General features: G+C 44.1%; 1 protein-coding gene across 2 annotated transcripts in view; it reads right to left on the bottom strand.

Moving 5' to 3' along the window:
* Positions 1 to 18,688, bottom strand: part of usta (uronyl 2-sulfotransferase a) — a 53,424-nt gene extending 34,736 nt beyond the window's left edge. The window contains exon 1 of one of the 2 annotated variants that reach the window (XM_060041531.1): positions 18,140 to 18,688. In XM_060041531.1, the coding sequence (XP_059897514.1) occupies positions 18,140 to 18,374 (235 nt within the window). In that variant the 5' untranslated portion in view covers positions 18,375 to 18,688. The remainder of the gene's footprint in view (positions 1 to 18,139) is intronic. The other variant, XM_060041532.1, reaches the window with a different exon arrangement.
* Positions 18,689 to 19,048: the final 360 nt, after the last annotated feature.

Genomic DNA, 19,048 nt, shown 5'->3' with positions numbered 1-19,048 from the left:
AAAACAAGATTCAATATTGTGATACCGAGAGAGTTTTTGATGTTCTGAATCCTGGGGTTTATGCTCCAGACACGATAGTCGCCATCATTTAGAAAACTACTGTATGCGTGTGTCTCGTCCACTTGGTGGATTTATTTGATGGACCATTCAAAAATAAACTATTCATCCTCATCCTCATCCTCATCCGCTTATCCGGGGTCGGGTCGCGGGGGGAGCAGCTCCCCATGAGTAATTCTGTTTAGTAATTGAGGCATAAACTATTCAATGTCTGTCTATTCGAAGTATACTCAAGATTTGAAATTGCACGATTTTAAAGCAAACAACAAGCCCCCATGGGAGAACCCCCCCCCCCTGTGTGTGTGCTCTTTGCTCTCCAAACCTGTTTATGGGTTTACAAAAGTTAAAGATCCGCAAACAAAACTCTCCATTAGATTACTGTTTAAATTGCCATTTCTGTATGCTCAAAGATATTTCCTATTCACTTCATAATGACTTGAGACTCAAGAATCCAGTCTGCCCTCTTGACTTAACTCAACCCTTACAACTAAATGTACGTGGAATCACGTCTGACGAAAGCTGACGAGGCTTTCCAGTGAATTCAGGTCCAGTTTCCTAACAAACCTCATGTCTGAGTCACTGAAGTGTCGACCGAGAGAAGGTTGGCAGGCCCTCTTTCGACGTCTCTATATCTCTTTAAAGAACTACTCTTTCATCGCCTTCTAGTGATTAAACTCAAACCCTCTGGTTTGTCCCCCTTCATGTCTTCCATCCATCTTTATCTATTCAGACAGACAGAAAGAGGGTCTCGTTTTCAGGACTTTGGTTTATAATTATCTTGCTCTTACCTTCAGGGACCTGTTGAGCACATTGAGGTATGCAGATAACTCACGATATAACTCCTTACTGCCAACATATATTGGCTGCGTGCATTGCATTGATGCATAGTGGGTCTCTCTGTCTGTTTAATAGTTACAATATCTTTGCATCCAGTTCAACAGGAAAGCCCTGGTAGACACAGGGTTTGTTATCCAAGTGTTTTGTAATGCAATGATTAGCGACAGAATTATTCCATCTGGCTTTAGTGCATAGACAACAAAAGCAGTGACACACACACACACACACACACACACACACACACACACAGACACACCGACCCAGTTTGGCTAAGCGAGGTGAACAGAGACTGCATCTGTTGTACTATTTTCCTCCATCCAGGAAAGAGTTTCTGCTGAAGACATTTCCATGTAATGGCAGCAGAGGAAGCAAGGAGGAGAGAGGGTGGGCTGGGTGGGGGGAGACGGAGAGAAAGAAGAGACGAGAACAGAGAAGGGAGAGAACAGAGGTAAAACATGAGAACGAAGGCAGTGGGATCAAGCAGGGAAGAGATCAAGAAACGAGGCAAAGGAAGGAGTTGTGACAAAGCGATCGCACACACACACACACACACACACACACACACACACACACACACACACACACACACACACACACACACACACACACACACACACACACACACACACACACACACACACACACACACACACCCTCTCATCTAACACCAGTGGCACCAATCTGGCGTGGTCCAGAACCCCTGACAACCAGATGACCCATGTGGATTCTGGAGGGCCAAGAAATAAAACCAAAAAAGCAGAGCAAACTGCTCTGGGCAGGTCTCACGGAAATACTACGCAGCTAGGACAAGGGCCAGCATGGAGCCCACTGATGGTTTCTCATGCTGTGTGTGTGTGTGTGTGTGTGTGTGTGTGTGTGTGTGTGTGTGTGTGTGTGTGTGTGTGTGTGTGTGTGTGTGTGTGTGTGTGTGTGTGTGTGTGTGTGTGTGTGTGTGTGTGTGTGTGTGTGTGTGTGTGTGTGTGTGTGTCCATGCATACATGTGTATGTCTGCATGCATGATTGTATGATTCTATTTAATAAGGGATGTGTATTAGCAGGCGGTCCAGCCACTACAGCAGATACAACAACCTGGACATCAATGTGTCACACACATCATGATCATCACCCCAGCTCTTGTTTGAAGAATGGTAAGAAAACATTTTCTGGAGGCTTGAAACAACCTGGTGGTGACATTCCTCACATCCTGTGGCTGCTAGCTAACCCTCAGTAATTGTGGTGCAATGTTTAAATGGGAGACCGTTTTTTGGTAGGTGTGACTCAGGCACACACACACACACACACACACACACACACACACACACACACACACACACACACACACACCAAAACATGGTTCAGCCAATTGTGTAGCCTGGCGTGTATCATGTACAGACTCGCCTATTGTACTACCATGCGCACACACACACACACACACACACACACACACACATTAGTGCTCGGTGTGTCACTGTGCGTGCTCACTTGGCTGCAAGCAGTTCCGCTGATGAACCATGGCTTCAGATATTTAAGATGTTCTCAAATTAGTAGTAAACAGTTACTAAGTCGGTATTAGTAGTATTACAGGCGCAGATGTATACCCTAAATGCGGTGCTCATCACATAATGAACTGCCATTTGAGTGACTCAGAGGGAGGTTTTCTCTCAGAAGAGGAGGGAGAACTTCCTCTTTCATGGAGGAGTGTGCTGTCAAAAGGCTGGTCCGAGTTCAGCAAACGCCGTTACCGACACAATCTGTATAATTAAAGTCAGGCCTTCAAGACCAGCTCTGCTTAATGAAATGTCCTTACGCTTACGATGCACGTCAGCATAATCTAATTTAAATTAAACAGATCACAGGGCACAACACCAATGGATGCCAGACGACCACACTCCTGGACCGCACTGTAGCCGACCTACGTCAGAGAACACCGAATCAGGTTGAGTCCCGGCCGACAGGAAAAGCACAAGCTGTTTGTTGGTCTTTCAATGAAGGATTTGTTCATTTTGGCCCGGAACTCTATCGCTCAAGATGTCTCACGAGAACATCTGGAGAGAGAAAATACAAATGTGGTTTTGCCCAATAGAACAGGGGATTGTATGGGCAGCGGCCATTCGGCTTAGGGCCCTGCCAAGAAGTCTGGGTCGGCTTTTTGAGAGCCTCTTGTTTTTGAGTGGTTAACATCTTCAAAAATGGAAAAGCCATGAGATAAAAAATACAAAGTAAAAGGGCATGACTGTAACCGGTCACGGCTGTGTGTTGTTCCGACGGCGATCCACCACCCCTCCTTGCGCAAGGTGTTTGGAGGGTAAGTGTGTTTGCCTGTCTGACGCACTCTTCCCCCGCTGTCAGTCACAGAGAGAGGGGGGACGAGAGAGGGACAGGCGTGGGGCGAGAGATTGAGGGGGGCCAAAGAAAGGGAGGGAAGAAGGAACGAGTGGCTAAAGGGACATCAGGGGGGAAACTTTGTTTTTGCTTGTTGTGTGGAGAGACAGAGAATGGGCAGGGGGAGATGGTGAGATGAAAAGAGACCCACAGACACAAAAGGGATTGATGGAGGGAGGGTGCAGGACAGGAGAGAATGGAACCGCGGGGACTGGATGGTGGTCAAGGAGAAATGCATTTACTCTGGAACGAGGTGTGGGATTTGGCTTATGTCAAGTTTGCTTTCCACAAGCCCCATGTCTCCTAGAATCTTAAAAAATCCTCTTTCTCCACAGTTCCCTCTGGTAATCTTTCCAGCTCTCAGTCTATCCCTGTTCAGCTACAATATCAACACAACAACAGGATGATATTTTTCCCGTTCTGATCACAGTGTCCATTAATGTTGTCAGAGTTGTATTGTTAATCTAACTACTGTTGTAAGAATCATCAAGCTATCAATAATTAACATGTTACAGTGTTGGGATATTTTCCTATAGAGGAAATGATACAGTTTATTTGTATCTTATTTACAGCTATTTCTCATGAGTCCTGTGATTATCGTATCATTAAGCTGAATACCTGTATTGCAGATAAATCAAGTAACATTACTCAAATGAATATAAAGTTTGTAAAATAATACTTAAATTAGGCGTAATTGAAACCTCTAGAAACCTCTGGAAATAAATTGCAGTCCTTGATGAAAAAACGGGGAAACTAAGTGCGATGAGCTCTGAATCAGGTCCACCATCCATCCTGCTTTATGTGAGGCTCAGGGCTGCTTCTCCCAGCTCAACAGGGCATTACTCTTACTAATGACACCACCTTCCTAAAGGCCCGCTGAAACCTATTCAGACAACAGTGAGTAGGCCTCTGCTATCAAACACCTGTTCCCCTCCGCCCCCCGACTCCTCCAGGGGCCCCGCTGACTGAACTCCTACGCTTGTCATCGTTCGAGGGCCCCTCTTCAATCGTGCCGCTTCACTCCACCGGCCGGGGGTTTTATGAATGGCGGCCGCAGCGAGGAGGGGTGGTGACATGACGGTGTGTTTAGAGGCGGTGTGGGAGGAGATGTTCTTGTCGCTGTCTGTATTTATTTTTCTCTCGGCCGGCGGAGCCGGGGAAAGTGGCGGACCCTAAGTGGCGGACCCTATGTGGAAGATAAAAACAACAAAAAAAACAACAAACCATTTTCTTCTTCTAAACAATAAGAAATACGTTCCTTCTAATCCCAGCGTTGCCGTGGGGCGGGAGCTGCACATTAACTGGGGAGTGCGAGCAGGAGAAGGAAGGGCATCAATCTCAGACTAAACAGTAGGCACGAACCGGGGCCGCTTCTGAGTACAAGAGTGCAGTGTAGCAACGCGGTATGGTATGGCAGCCTCCTGAAGGTGCTCGACCTTTCACGTAATATAAAAAGAAAAAACGGACCGGTTTGTGTAATGTTTTCTCGGTGTCCCTGCATGCTTGGGCGAATGGAAACGTTACATCATAGCTGTGTTATGGGGTTTTCCTAATCTGAGTAGACGTATGTTTCAATTGGGACCAATCACTGCAGGGTGCGTGTGCATGCGCTGTGGAATGCATGCCTGTACACCAAAACAACAGCCGACGATTAACACACACACACACACACACACACACACACACACACACACACACATTCTCCTCTGTTTTAAATCTGCAAAAGATTTGCAGCTTTCACCTAGAACATGGAATCTCCGCCATAAGTACAACAGTAGAGCAGCTATGGAAACAGAACACTTCATAGACAGTCTCCTCCTCCTCCTCTCTTTCTGTTTCCTAGAAGGCCCCTTTAAACCCAGAGCTGTTCATACCACACCAGAGATCCTTTCCACTCAATCCCAAGCCCAATGGCTGTGTACTTCTTTATACATTGGGTTGTTGTCTACTCTGCGATAAACAAAACTATCTAATAAACTCTTGAGGTGATGCATGGCGAATCAAAGACAAGAGGGTCTGCAGCAAAGTGGATGTGTGACGCATTAACTCAGTGCACAGATAAAGTTGGACTGAAGAAGAATGGCAGATGTCTTTCCTGGCAGCGAGCCGCTGACCATCGCGTTCAACTGGAGAGCAACTCCCGGCGGCTTATGCTATATAAAACTTTAAAGTCGGCCACAATGCATATTACAAAACTAGCAACTAGCGGTTTTAACGGCATGGGCTGGCCACTGTATATTTAAGGCCCTGTGGGGGCTTCTATTTTGAAAACCACTCTATGTTCTCTTCATAGACTTGAAATGAGGCAAGCAGCCATGGTTGTGGTGTGTCATTCAGCACTCTGTAGATTACTACTTCAGTCCTTTAGCATACACCTGTATCTCTTAAGTGATACACTGAATAGGGATTGGGAAATTGACACACCGTGTTCAAGTTTAGATATTCACTGCCTCTGCCGGGAGTTAGACTTCCTCACAAGATGGCGCCCCGCACGACATAACGTATTGTGATGCAGCTTGTTAAGGGGCAGGTATAGGGTGCGAGGCATCTTGCAAATAAAATACATTGTCGACGGGTAGGCTGAGGAAACTGCGGCTGGTAGTCTTGCTAGGAAGAGAGTGCCAATCTCCCAGAGTGAAAAATAATGAACCCAAATGGAAACCGTCTTAATTTTGGCAAAAACAAGACTGCCTCGAGGACTGCCTCCTCCGCCAGTAGCGAGGAAACAGACGCTCGCAGACGGCGTTTCTGGGACGTGATCCTGTCAGTAAACAGCGGAATGCGGAGCATTTTAATACCCTCCTCGGTAAACAAACGGCCCCCGCGCGCCAAATTGCACCACGGCTCTAGAATGAGGAATTCATTGAGAGAGGAGCGCGACAGGGTAGGCCCAGTAGCCGCCACACACTACAGCTGCACCGCCTGTGGACCGGCCCGCCTCGCGCAGAATGGCCTTTTGTCCGGGATTCAGTTGTTTCTATAAAATGATCCGGTCAAAGCAGCAGGAGGAAAAGTGCAGTATTGAATACGTTTTGGCAAGCAGCTCTCTTCTGGGGTGTAGCTGATCCACTATTGATTGTGCTGGGTTGTTCTCAGCCTCACTTGGAAGTGGCTTTGGACTTTAGGGAAGCGTCTGCTAAATGGGAACATTTGTGTGCTAGAGGGAAGTCTTACTCACCCTGGCAACAAAAGTATTCATTTATGGGATGTGCGTAATTCTTTCTATCATGTATCAAGAAAACACCCATAAAAGTAACTGAAACGATCAAATAGTTGTCGTCCTCCTTATCATTCAGATGGAGCCCTTGTTAAACCAAGACACGTAGATACCATAGCCCATAGGAGTTAATAGTCTGACTGCATGAGAAAAAGGAACAAGGAAATGGCCAATTGTTGAAAATGACACTTGTGCGTTATTGCTTGTAAAACACGTGTTGCCAATATCCCAGTGTTAACTGGTTTGGAATATGTTTTTAGTTAGTACACCTAACCAAAAACATAATATTCCAAACCAGTTAACACTGGGATATTGGCATGGCTATGCATGATCTTGCTTTGATAATACACGTTTTTGTTTTTTTTAAGGATTTGAATGATATCCTTACCACTTTATATTAGACATTTTCCGGTTTAATGTGGTGAATGGTGCAACGTAAATATTAAACTTAATGTAGGGAGGGGCAGGGGGACAGGCTGGCGAAAGTGATGGGAACCAATCACCTAATATAGATGATTGGGGTGTGTTGTTTAAATGCTGGCTTTGGCTTTTCACCCTGGGGGGCATACGGGATCTATTAGGCATAACAATGTTCCCTGGTGAGGCTAACCACGGCTATTAGCTAATCAAAGGGTTGTCATGAAAATGAATGATTCCAGCTCATTTGAGCGGGCAAAGGCAGTGAACTTCTGGAGGAAAGCATGTAGCCCACTGAGAAATGACAGATGTAATTCCCCCTCTGTTGAGCTCCATCAGACTGAAAATGTCTTACAGTACCTTCCAACTCTATGCTGTATGAAGACAAGGAGGAAATATGTTGCATATGTTGTTGTTTTTGTTTTATTTATTTCTTATTGCTTATGTTTATTTATTTATTTATTTATTTATTTATTTATTTATTTTTCACAATGTATTGTTTTTTAAAAAATGTATGATGACTATATGCTCTGTAAGGTGACCTTGGGTGTCTTGAAAGGCGCCTCTAAATTAAATGTATTATTATTATTATAATCAAGGCATTCAAAAGTTGCACCGATTGCATACTATAATTTATTACGATAGCTATCTATCCAGCATCTTGGATACTCAATGTAATAATTTTAACGAAAGCTCTTTAATATTAAGTGCATTATTAATTAATTATGTGATAATTTGGCAGAAACTTAATTTCTTTCTGCCAAATTTGATGCCGACCACAAACGTGCTGCTTTCTATTGTTTTAAATTTAGCTTTATGACCCTGACACCCAATTAGTTAGTCGGCCAAAAAACACCAGGTAAACAGCTTTCATGTGGTTTTGCCACGGCACAGAAGGGGGGGTTATATGCTATCCTGGTCCAGGGATAGCTACCAACTAAACTGATTGTTTTGGCTTTTGGGACAGGAAGTGATGTCAGCTGGAGGACTGGCTTTCCTTCGTCTGAGTTGTTGGTTCATTCTTATGTAATGCCTAGATGCCGAAACATCTATTAAAACAAACAAATAAAAATACTACCTAAAAGAAAATTCTCACGAACACAATGGGGAGTCTTGAAGCAATGTGTTTTCTATTTGAGATTTGAAACTTGGGATTCACTGGGAGCAAAACATTGGATTGACTTTGTGTCAGGGTTGCCAGCTCTGCATAAATGGATGATGCTGAAAGGCGGTATTGGGTAGAATGGAACCGGTATTTTTCCATGTGTCAAAACAGCCCTCGAAACAGGCAACCCTGTGATGGATTTTCAAATATATGGAGGGACAGTTTGAGTGGAAGCAGCCTTATTTCCATGGTAACCCTGCACCCTCCGCAATGAAGTCCATGTCCCTGACCCAGCGGTGTCCAACGCTAAATGTGTCGGATTGATTCACGAAGTATGACTGGATTAAATAAAAGCATGTGCGTCTTAATATCCTCCAACAGGAAGCTTGGCACAAGCAGTGTGTGTGTGTGTGTGTGTGTGTGTGTGTGTGTGTGTGTGTGTGTGTGTGTGTGTGTGTGTGTGTGTGTGTGTGTGTGTGTGTGTGTGTGTGTGTGTGTGTGTGTGTGCATGCGTGTATGCATGTGTGTATGCATGTGTGTTTGTGTGTATTCTGTCTGGTAGCAAGTAAGGTCGCGCACGTTCACGTGTCTAATTAAGGGTCAATATTTATCGGAGCCCCATATTGGACCCAACAATCACGGGTGGGGTCCTCCGAGGGGCCGACCCGGCCCCCAAAGAGGCTGTGTGCCGTCACCAAGTTGACATTTATGGCCCCGCGGTCACCATGGCTCAGTCAAAGAGGGTCTCCAGTTCCTTTATAGCGGTAAAGTGCTCCCTTATTGTCTGAGGGACCATGTAAAGTCATGGTTTATGAAGACCCCAAAAATGTAATTTTCCACTCCATCTAAATAGCCTAGGTCCTAAAACAACGTGGGCTGGCCTCACTGCTGAACCCGCCACTGAGGGGGCGTTTGTTTCTTAAAGTAAACTCAGGAGGACGGCCAGGTAAATTGCAGGCATAACTTCAGCTGATCCTTTTAGAAACTTAATATATATTTGGATTACAGATCACACCGGGATAGCAGATTACTATTTGAGCTCATCAATGTTGGATTCACTTTTGGAGCGAAACATTTTAGTTACGTTTTGTAAGGCTTCCCAGTAGTGATTGACTACGGTACATGACCACAGTGATCTCACACAGTGATCATAGATCAATACGGTACATGGTCACAGTGATCTCACACAGTGATCACAGATCACTACGGTACATGGTCACAGTGATCTCACACAGTGATCACAGATCACTACGGTACATACATGGTCACAGTGATCTCACACAGGGGTCACAGATCACTACGGTACATGGTCACAGTGATCTCACAGTGATCACAGATCACTACGGTACATGGTGGTCACAGTGTTCTCACACAGTGATCACAGATCACTACGGTACATGGTCACAGAGATCTCACACAGTGATCACAGATCACTACGGTACATGGTCACAGTGATCTCACACAGTGATCATAGATAACTTGGGTATTTAGTGACCGATGGGCCTTGATGCTGTCACTTTTCATAGTGTTACTATGTCTGGGGCCAAGACACAAGTCACACCTAACAAACCGGTTGGCCATGTCTGCTTCCCATTTCCTTTAAATGTTTTTTTTTTCTTTACCTCAATTTCAAGCTAAATCTGGGCTTTCAATTTCCCAATATTCATCTTTATGTTTGTCTAGTAAAACGGCAATAAAGCAACCCTAAAACAACTTTGTCCATAAAATCTATAAATAACTCTGCATTCCAGGCCATCAATATGGAAGATAAAGTGTTAACATTATGGAGAAAGTGTTTTTGAATGAGAAAAGTGTGATATACCTATCTTAAAACAAAAACAAGCATCCTTATCTAATCCCTAAAGCAACTTTGCAGTATGTGCTTGTCCATGTGTTAGTGTGTGTTTGTGGCCACGTGTGTATGTGTGTGTGTGTGTGTGTGTGTATGTACAGAGGTCTGTGCGTGTTGAAGTGAGAGACTGGACAATGGTTTATTCAATCTTTTGAGATGTATAGTGGAGGAAGAGATATGGGTTCTCACAGCATGCCGACCTGCACTAAAACACACACAAACAGACACACACACACACACACCCTGAGTAAGACTTACATAAGCATGGAAGAATTCAATGTTTTTACTGGCGAGTGGTTAGCAGCAACACAACATATAAGCTAATCACTAATTGCGGCAGGGTCACATGCCACGCGCCCCCTTTGCTGACCTGATTAGTCTTACCTGCTGCGAGGGCCACACATTCATCCATTCAAAGGTATTTCTTATATTTCTTATCTTGTTTATTCCCCGAGTTTCATCCAGCAGTGGTAGAGCGCCCCTGCAGGAATACTAGTGCCAATGCATTCGGCGCCGCAAATGTTATTGGTTGTATTTATAAACACATATTTCCTAGGTGCCCCCCTACCCCCACCTGACAGGGTGGAGCGGGCCTAAAAGCCTCCTCCAGAGCAGTTCTGGTTACCGCGGCGATTTGTTGAGTGACACCCTCAAACACCCTCACCTCCCCGCTGGCCGTAACAAAACAGGCTCTGTTCCACTCCACAGTAGGCCTACCGTCTGACACACACACACACACACACGAAATCCACCCGTTAAGTTCACTAACACACAAAGACACGCTAAACGCCGGCAGAAATTCTCACCTTCTGTGTCATCGTCCCCCCCCCCCCCCCCCCCCCCCCCCCCCCAGAGCAGCCAGACGCAAAACGGCGACGTAAGGTCAATAGATTCCCTGACCATAAGACGTTCGTCAAGAACCACAAGCTTGCCCATCAAACAAACACACACACACACACACTGAAAACACACACAAACACATACACTATATGCAGGGGTCCCAGTAGTTAATTAAACTTTTTATTAGAGTCAGGAGGAGAAGTTTTCCAACTACTCTACCAGACATACCTGGCTGATTTAGTCTCAATATCCAGCGATAGAGCGAAAGAGGGAGAGCGAGGAAGGGAGAGCGAGGGAAGGAGAGCGAGGTCTATTCTATTCAGACTCTTTATCAATATCTTTTCATTGGGATACCCATGAGAGAACACACTATTGCCAAATCACAATTTAGTAATGTCATTTCCCAACAGCTTCATCACAGTGAGCATCAATTAAAACAATACTAGTATTGCCTCTAAAACCTTTTCACAGATCCTTTCCTTTCCATCACTTGAGGACAGAGGAGAGTGAAACACCTTAAGGCTTTAGAATATAGGTTCTGATAGTCTATCAGTGGCGCCAACTTCAGGTCAACATTGGGGGCCATAAATATTTCGTTCAAATGTGTCAACCAAAAAGTAGCTATTTCAGTATTATTTATCTGTAATTTATTTGATTAATTCCAAATTTTGGTTGTGATGATGTATGAAATAACCAGTGGCAACTGGTCATTAGGGGCAAGTGGGGCTCGGCCCCACCTACTCTCACAAGCAAAAAATAAAATAAAATGAAAATGAAAAAAAATATATATATAAAAAATATAATATATATATTTTTATATATATATATATACATATATTTAAAAAATAATCTCCCCAGAAAGTCGACCCTGGCTTGCTTCTTCCGGATGAGTTCTTCTGGAGGGACAAGAGGGGCTCTAGCCCCACCAGCCCAATGCAATGTGTATTGGACTTGAAATGCGCATGCTCAGAGTGTTTCTCTGTTGAAGTGGACGGAGATTATTTTACTTCCCGGTGGGGCTAGCCCCACCGAGACCGCCATGGACATCTATGGTTCGTTCCCCTACAGCGTCATTTCGTTTTTCACAGTTCATTGGCTGTAGGGTGAGGCACGTGATGAGTCATGACTCGAGTGACCTCTCACCTCACGTGCCGCGCGCAAGAAGTCCGGTAGCGAAGAAGAGAAGGAGAAGGATAACTTTAATACATGCCAGAGGCACACAAACGAAAACGAATCGACAACATGAATGTGGTAGATCATCTATTGGAGCACAGATTTGAGACTCTTAGTCCTTAGGAAAAATTTGAGGTAAAACGCCTTATGTCTTGTGCTCTTCAGTCTATTTATGTTTGTCCAGTCTTATATGTTCCCACTGCTGGCCTGCGCCTTGTCGTGGTGGCGAGTGGCCTTTAAACCAAGACAGGCCATTCTGAATCTTTTCTTTCACAGCTATTTTCTTTGATTTCTCCTCCAGGACACTGCTAAGGCCTATGGTAGGTGTACTCCATGGTAAAATGATATTTTTTTATTTTTTATAGTAGCTCTTACAGTTTGCAGTAGTATCATTTTATTCATAGGTTTACGGAAGCTTAGTTTAAAGTTCAATTTTTTTTTAAAAACTATACTTTCATTCTTGCAATGTTTTGATGTCAGCAATACAAGATTAAAAGCTGCACTAATGTACTTTATTGATTGAATATATATATCTCATACATGGAGAACAGTCACTTAGTTAAAAAACAAAAAGCCCAGCATACTGAATAGTGTTAAAGTATATTTTTATTTGTGATGGTACCTGCCTGCTGCCCATGCAGTTCCTTGTGGGTGGAGGGCTGAATAGATAATGGGAAACACCAAGCCAGGGCTACAAACAGCATGGTGGGACACTTGAGAAAGACCAATGATGGAAGCTCAATCTCTATTTTGAAATACTTTTGCTCTTTTAGGAAAATTACCATTTTTATTTGTAATATAATAGGGCTGTAACTTTTTCCAAAAATGAATTTCAAACAAAATTGAAATGCCCCATAATTTGTTTGGATGGATGTCTGTGTGCCTGAAAAGCCAGTAGAAACACTAACAAAAGTGAAGGGGTCTACCATTTTTGTTGAATGATTTTGGCAGTTTAGACGCTGTTTAGCGTATGAATGCCCTTCACAGGTCAGATGTTGTACTAGCTTGTTACATACAGTCCTGTGTTGTGCAGGAAAGCCGGGAGCAGGCGGAGTCAACGTCTACAAAGATCGCCACGACTGAAAATAAACGGGTGACGTCACAAACACTGGTTCGTCATTTAAAAGAATAAAAAATTTTAGCCTAGCCCCACCTGTTTTTTACATGTAGAAACGCCACTGCCTATTCAAGACCCATCCAAATGAAATTTTAAAACCCACACCTATTAAAAATGAAGTCATTGGCATGAGATGTACGGCTAACCAATGGCATGGAGGCACTGGGCGTGTCGGATAATCATAATTAAATTCCAATAACACCCCTTCCCCCCAAATCCAGAATTTGCAACAGAAGTCGTCAAACTATTATTTGAACAACCCAATTAAAACTCAAACTATAGTACATTTCAGCAAATAGCAACTTAACTGTAGTCATGGCTTGGGGGGGACTTAAGGACTTAAACATATAGTGGGGAGTGTCGGAGCCTAACCAAATACCTAATCATAATTGTTGCCCCAGACCCCAGAAGCTCCTGTTGATATTTACAATGATCTGATATAGAAATAGTCATTAATAATCACAGGGCTCAGGATTTGTAGTCAGTGCGCCCAAATATTGAAATGGTTAAACCTGCACTATGTAACTCTTCCACTAGAGCTAATAACTATATTAAACAAGAATCTACAATTTCAGAACTAGAAAGTTTTCAAGAATAATACGCCGATCTACAAGTCGATCCATACAGTGAGTTGTAAACCTTTTGACATTAACAGTCATCTGAAAATGGTGCAGCCACAACTCAAGTCACTAGAGAGGTTGCTGATAATAATCAGCCTACATAATGCAGGTTAACACCCTTCTATTAGATTCCACTAACTACATCCATCTGGCTGGGTTTGAGGCTCACACTGACTGGACACTAACCATCTAGAACTACTTGATAAGGGCTAACGTATCTAGAGGGAAAACAATCATTGTTTTTTTCGCCCCGCATGAGACTACATTAGCATCAAGTGAGCATTTTGTTGCACGCTCATCCCTGCTTTCTCTACTTTACTTAGAATGTTATTTTGCTTTCCGATGTAAGTTGCGCACTTTCCTTGCACATCTTTACAATTCGTTAGTAGCATACGTCTTGTGTCCCCATGACTGCATGTTGCACGGCTCTAATGAAAAGCGACAAATTAAAAGACACCGATATGCAGTCCCTCACCCTTTTCCTTTCATCCCCCAGGAACCGCGGACGAGGGCTTGGGTCGGCTGGCCCACACGGTGCAGGTCTTGGTGGACCTTGCGCTGCCAGCCACCGCCGCGCTAACAGACCGTAGCCGCTAGGGGCGGACAGGCTAAACACTGCTCCATCCTTCTCTTAGCTCCATGTTGTCCACTGATTATGCTGTCATCCAAAGGTCCAAAATGGTACCCCAAAAAAATCAATGAAACACTTGGTTTGTATTCATTGGTTGTTGAAAGTGAAAGATGGATTTCTTCCGTGTTTACAAGTAAAAACAGGTGTTTAGTTTGATTTTTTGGGTTTTCAAGTAGGCCTATATACATTATGCACATGGCAAGTGGAAGTCGAGCAACTTGTTTTATTAGGGCATTTAGCAGACGCTTTTATCCAAAGCGACTTACATTGGTTAATACACACATTGAAACACAGACGGCAGAGTCAACCATGCAAGGTGACAGCCAGCTCGTCAGGAGCAGTTAGGGTTAAGTGTCATGCTCAGGGACACATCGACACTTAGCTAGGAGGAGCCGGGGATCGAACTAGCAACCTTTCGGTTACAAGACAATTTCTCTACTGCTCTACCTCCTGAGCTAAGCCGACCCACTTCGTTTTAAAGTTGATTCATACTTTTTTTTTTGTTAGGATTTTTTACTTTAGCATGTATTTTAATTTTCTGTCAGTTCCATTCCCTGTCGTCGTCATTCAGTAAATTCAAATTAAAAGCTATACATTTTGATTGACTATATGGGCAGTGACTTGAGTGTTGCTGTTTATTCCTGTGGCCATCAGACTCCATCCCACCTCTCATATTCAGTCGACGAGGAGAACACAGTCCATCTCTTGTTTAACAGTTCTACCGATAACTATAACCCTAACCCTCAACCAATCTTAACCAATCAGAACCCATTATGAAGGGCTCATAGGCCCTATGGTTCTTTGTAGCCCTGTTAAGCTCGGGCGCAACTGCAACTGTTTGTTTTTAGCTATAAAGTCTAACGTTTTTTGTAAATCTAACATTGTGTGATGTTACATCAAAACATGATGTCACAAGGGTGCAGCTGATAGAGCTGTTTATAGCGACCCCTGGAGTCCTGCCACGATAGGTCTTCACTGGAGCTGGAAGTAGAGTTAGAAGCCGAACAATGTCATGTGAGTTTTAAGTCTATCTCCGGCCACTAAGTAGTGTCTCGACGGTGCAGCGGTGAGTGCTCTTGGATGACAGCGCTCGAGACCGGGGTTCAAGTCCTGGCACACTTGATCATTCGGCCTGAGCGATGTCATGTGGTCTGAGTGACAAACATCATCCAGACCAAGATTGAGTGAGTGACAGAGTGAAGTCTGAAGATTAAGCTTACTACCATTTGTATGTAACCTCTTTATGACATCAAATCATGTAAAAGCCCAACTTTGGGCGGTCTCCACGGGAACCCGACGATATCATGAGCCTAACAATGTGAAGTTATTCATAAGGTCAAGTATAACTTTCAACTCTACCCAGGCCTGTGACTCCGTGGTGCAGCGGAGAGAGCACACGACTCAAGGCCCTGGAGTTCTGAGTTCAATTCCCGTCAGTATGTCTCATTGTATTTTTTATTTTCAAAATTTTATAAGGGAAGGGGACTTTACTTTCATCACTTTTTTTTTTTTTGGTATTTTATTTTATATATATATATATATATATACATATACATATACATATACATATACATATACATATATATATATATACATATACATATACATATACATATACATATACATATACATATATACATATATATATATACATATATAGATATAGATATATATAGATATAGATATAGATATATATATAGATTATTTATTTTTTTATTTATTTTTTTCTAACCCACACCACCCAAGCACCCCCACAGTTTTTAGAACGTCACAGCCCGTCTCGTCGAATCTTTGGCCTGAACTGGGCAAACTGGGCCTGGCGATTTGACATGTTCAATCTCTGGCGACTCCTTGCAACGGCATCAGCCCGCTGCAACGACCAGTTCACACTGCTAGAACTTTTCCCTTGCGACGTTCCAAAACAGTCTCGTTGCAAGTCGTTGCGAGACGAATCTTTGGTCTGAACTGAGCTGTTGTACACGAGAACAATCAAAGTCCACTCTGACCGCCATTTTGGGAGACGGGTTCAGTCGTGCACACGTTTTGCTCCACTTTAAGTAGAGCAGACATACACTGTTGGAAGACCACTGAAGGACCCGCCTGAAGAGCCGAGAGTGACGGGAAGAAAGTGCTGAACTGTGTTCTCCCCCGGAGAAGAGACGCCTCATATTTGCATTCCATTTCCCTATTATACTGACCATATTTGCTGAGTGGATGAGTGTGTTTGTCTGTGTGTGCGTGTGTGTGGTTGGGTCTGTAAATGTTAGAAGTGTAAAGTTTGCCTCTCCAACACGCTCAGGGTTTGTGTGTGTATAGTATGTGTCTGTGTGTACAGTACGTGTGTATATATGTGTACGTGTGTGTATATATGCGTGTCTATGTGTGTGTGTGTGTGTGTGTGTGTGTGTGTGTGTGTGTGTGTGTGTGTGTGTGTGTGTGTGTGTGTGTGTGTGTGTGTGTGTGTGTGTGTGTGTTGACGTATCAGAGAGCGATTGAGGAGCAGAGCGCTTAGCCAAGGTGTTTGAGTTGTGAGAATCAGAGTCACGGACCAAACAGATTTCCTTGCGTGCGTTGGGCCGTGTGTTCACAGATTAGGTGGGGCTCAACAGTGCAGTACAGTGTCTCCGCGGCAACACTGTATACGTTCTCTATCACCAAAGCCTGAGCCAATTTTTTTTTTTTCACACAAGGTTTTCTTTCAGGAATCAAATCGCAAGTTCAATATGGAAAATACCAGCATCATATTCAAGCGGATAATTTAGCGAACTGAAGAAATCTTGATGCAAGCTGTCAAGGGATATTAGACTAAATCAAATTGAAGATTTTACCCTTTTTGGTCAATATTATGAACTGTGTGTGCTTGAGTGTGTGTGCGTGTTCGTGCGTGTGTGTGCAGGAAACACGCATCGACCCGAGGGATTAGCGACAGACTTGGTGAGTGACTCATTCTGTTCCAGATGTTTATCACGTCATAAAGGCCTCAGAAACCCTGTAAGAAGTAGGTAAGAACACAGCTCTTTCAACGCACACACATACACAGACACACATACACCCACAACGACACACACGCATGCTCTTTCTAGCTGCCAACTTAATTCCAGCTGTGTCAGCCATGTGGATAGGAAATCACCTCCACACTTGATACTGCATTTAGACCTGTGTGTGGGGGTGTGTGCGCGTGCGTGTGTGCCTCCAGAGAACAGAGAGACCCAGCTTGGAACTTCCAGCTTTAAATATAGGCCTGCTTGCACCCACATTAATCCGGTTCACACGCCTGCGTCTGTTGCACCAAGTTCAATTTGAGCAGTATATTATCCAAAATGTAGACCCTTTTACATTCTGAATTTTGTCACGGTCAGCAAATCTTCAGCAAATTGCTCGATTCCCTTGTAGATTACAGTACAACAACGACTTGGCACATGCACGCATGTACACGCAGGCACTTAAGAACACGCGCACCCACGCACTCACACGTACGCGCACGCACCACACAGAGTGGAGATGTCATTCATAAGCAACAGAAACAGGTCTCACAACGAGTTCTGCAGTTTCTTTTACATAGTAAACCACAGTGCTGTTCGGGCATGTCAGCGCTGCTGAATAGATGGTTAGATCGAAGCATTTACGCGGCTAATTCAATGGCATTGTTTGAACTAATAACACGTGATAAGTAGCCCTACTCCAAGTAGACAGGAAGAAGTATGCACGTAACCAGTATCATATCCCACCCATTACTTTCGGTGTGACAGTAGCCTTGGCCGTCAGTGCAAAGAGTCTAATAAGGGCTTATTAGATTTCTCGTTCATCAATACGAGACACACGCAGGTCTCATGTGCATCCACCATTAATATTGACACATCCACTGAATGGCAGCCAGGATAAGTTTCTCACCTAGATACTGTCGGATGTCCAGCAGGATTGTAGGGGGTCCTCCGTTCAGCTGGTAGACCAGTGACCCGAAACAGAAGAGGAACAGCGTGGCCATGCAGAAACCATAGCCTCGCAGGGAGAATCGCAGGGGCACAGCGGAGAGCCAGCTACTATACTTTTTGTTGTTCCGATCTCTGATGTGGTTCTGAGTCTGGTTGTTGTTAAGGGGACTGCTGGGGAAATTCTTCATCATCATCTCCTCCTCACAAAGCGCCGGCGCTGGAAGCGGTAGTCACCCATCCGCTTGCGGAAAGTAAAACTTCTTCTCGTTGCTTTGGTATCATCTGAGCCACTGAAGGACACCTCTTTATGAAACGCCAGGCAGGGTTCCCCCCCCCCCCCCCCCTTAGCCGCCACGAGTTGTTTGCGCTCTCGCCGTTTTTCTGCTTCGGCTCGGTTCTTCTCGTCTGCGCTCGGGACGACTACTGATACAACTCGAGTTATTACGAGACCATCGTCCTGCTTGGGGATTTTCTTTAGGGGGGTCGGCCAAAGTGTCAGATTACTAAACGTGGAGGAAAGAACTTCCACTTGATGGGATATTTTCGTTTTTATAGTGTTAATGTGTGAAACAGCGCCCCCCCGCGGGGGCGACACAACCGTTGTTGGAGGCTGTGGCCTTGAGTCTTGAAGGCAGCAGTGCAATTTGGCTTCATTGGATAAAGACATTACATCGGAGTGTTGTTGAGATCTGCAAACAACTACAAATTAGTACATTTGTAGTTGTTTGCAATGTGGCATCGGCCAGGTCTGTTCAACCTCATCCTTATTCTGTATCATCATCATCTCTATTACAGATACAAACTACATTGATGGCTACTTTTTTTATTATAGACTAAAATGTTGGTTCCCCGGTAGGTTGTCACACAA

This window comes from Gadus macrocephalus, chromosome 21 (genome assembly GCF_031168955.1).
Source record: "Gadus macrocephalus chromosome 21, ASM3116895v1".
NCBI lineage: Eukaryota > Metazoa > Chordata > Actinopteri > Gadiformes > Gadidae > Gadus > Gadus macrocephalus.
This window is presented reverse-complemented; position numbering and strand designations above follow the sequence as displayed.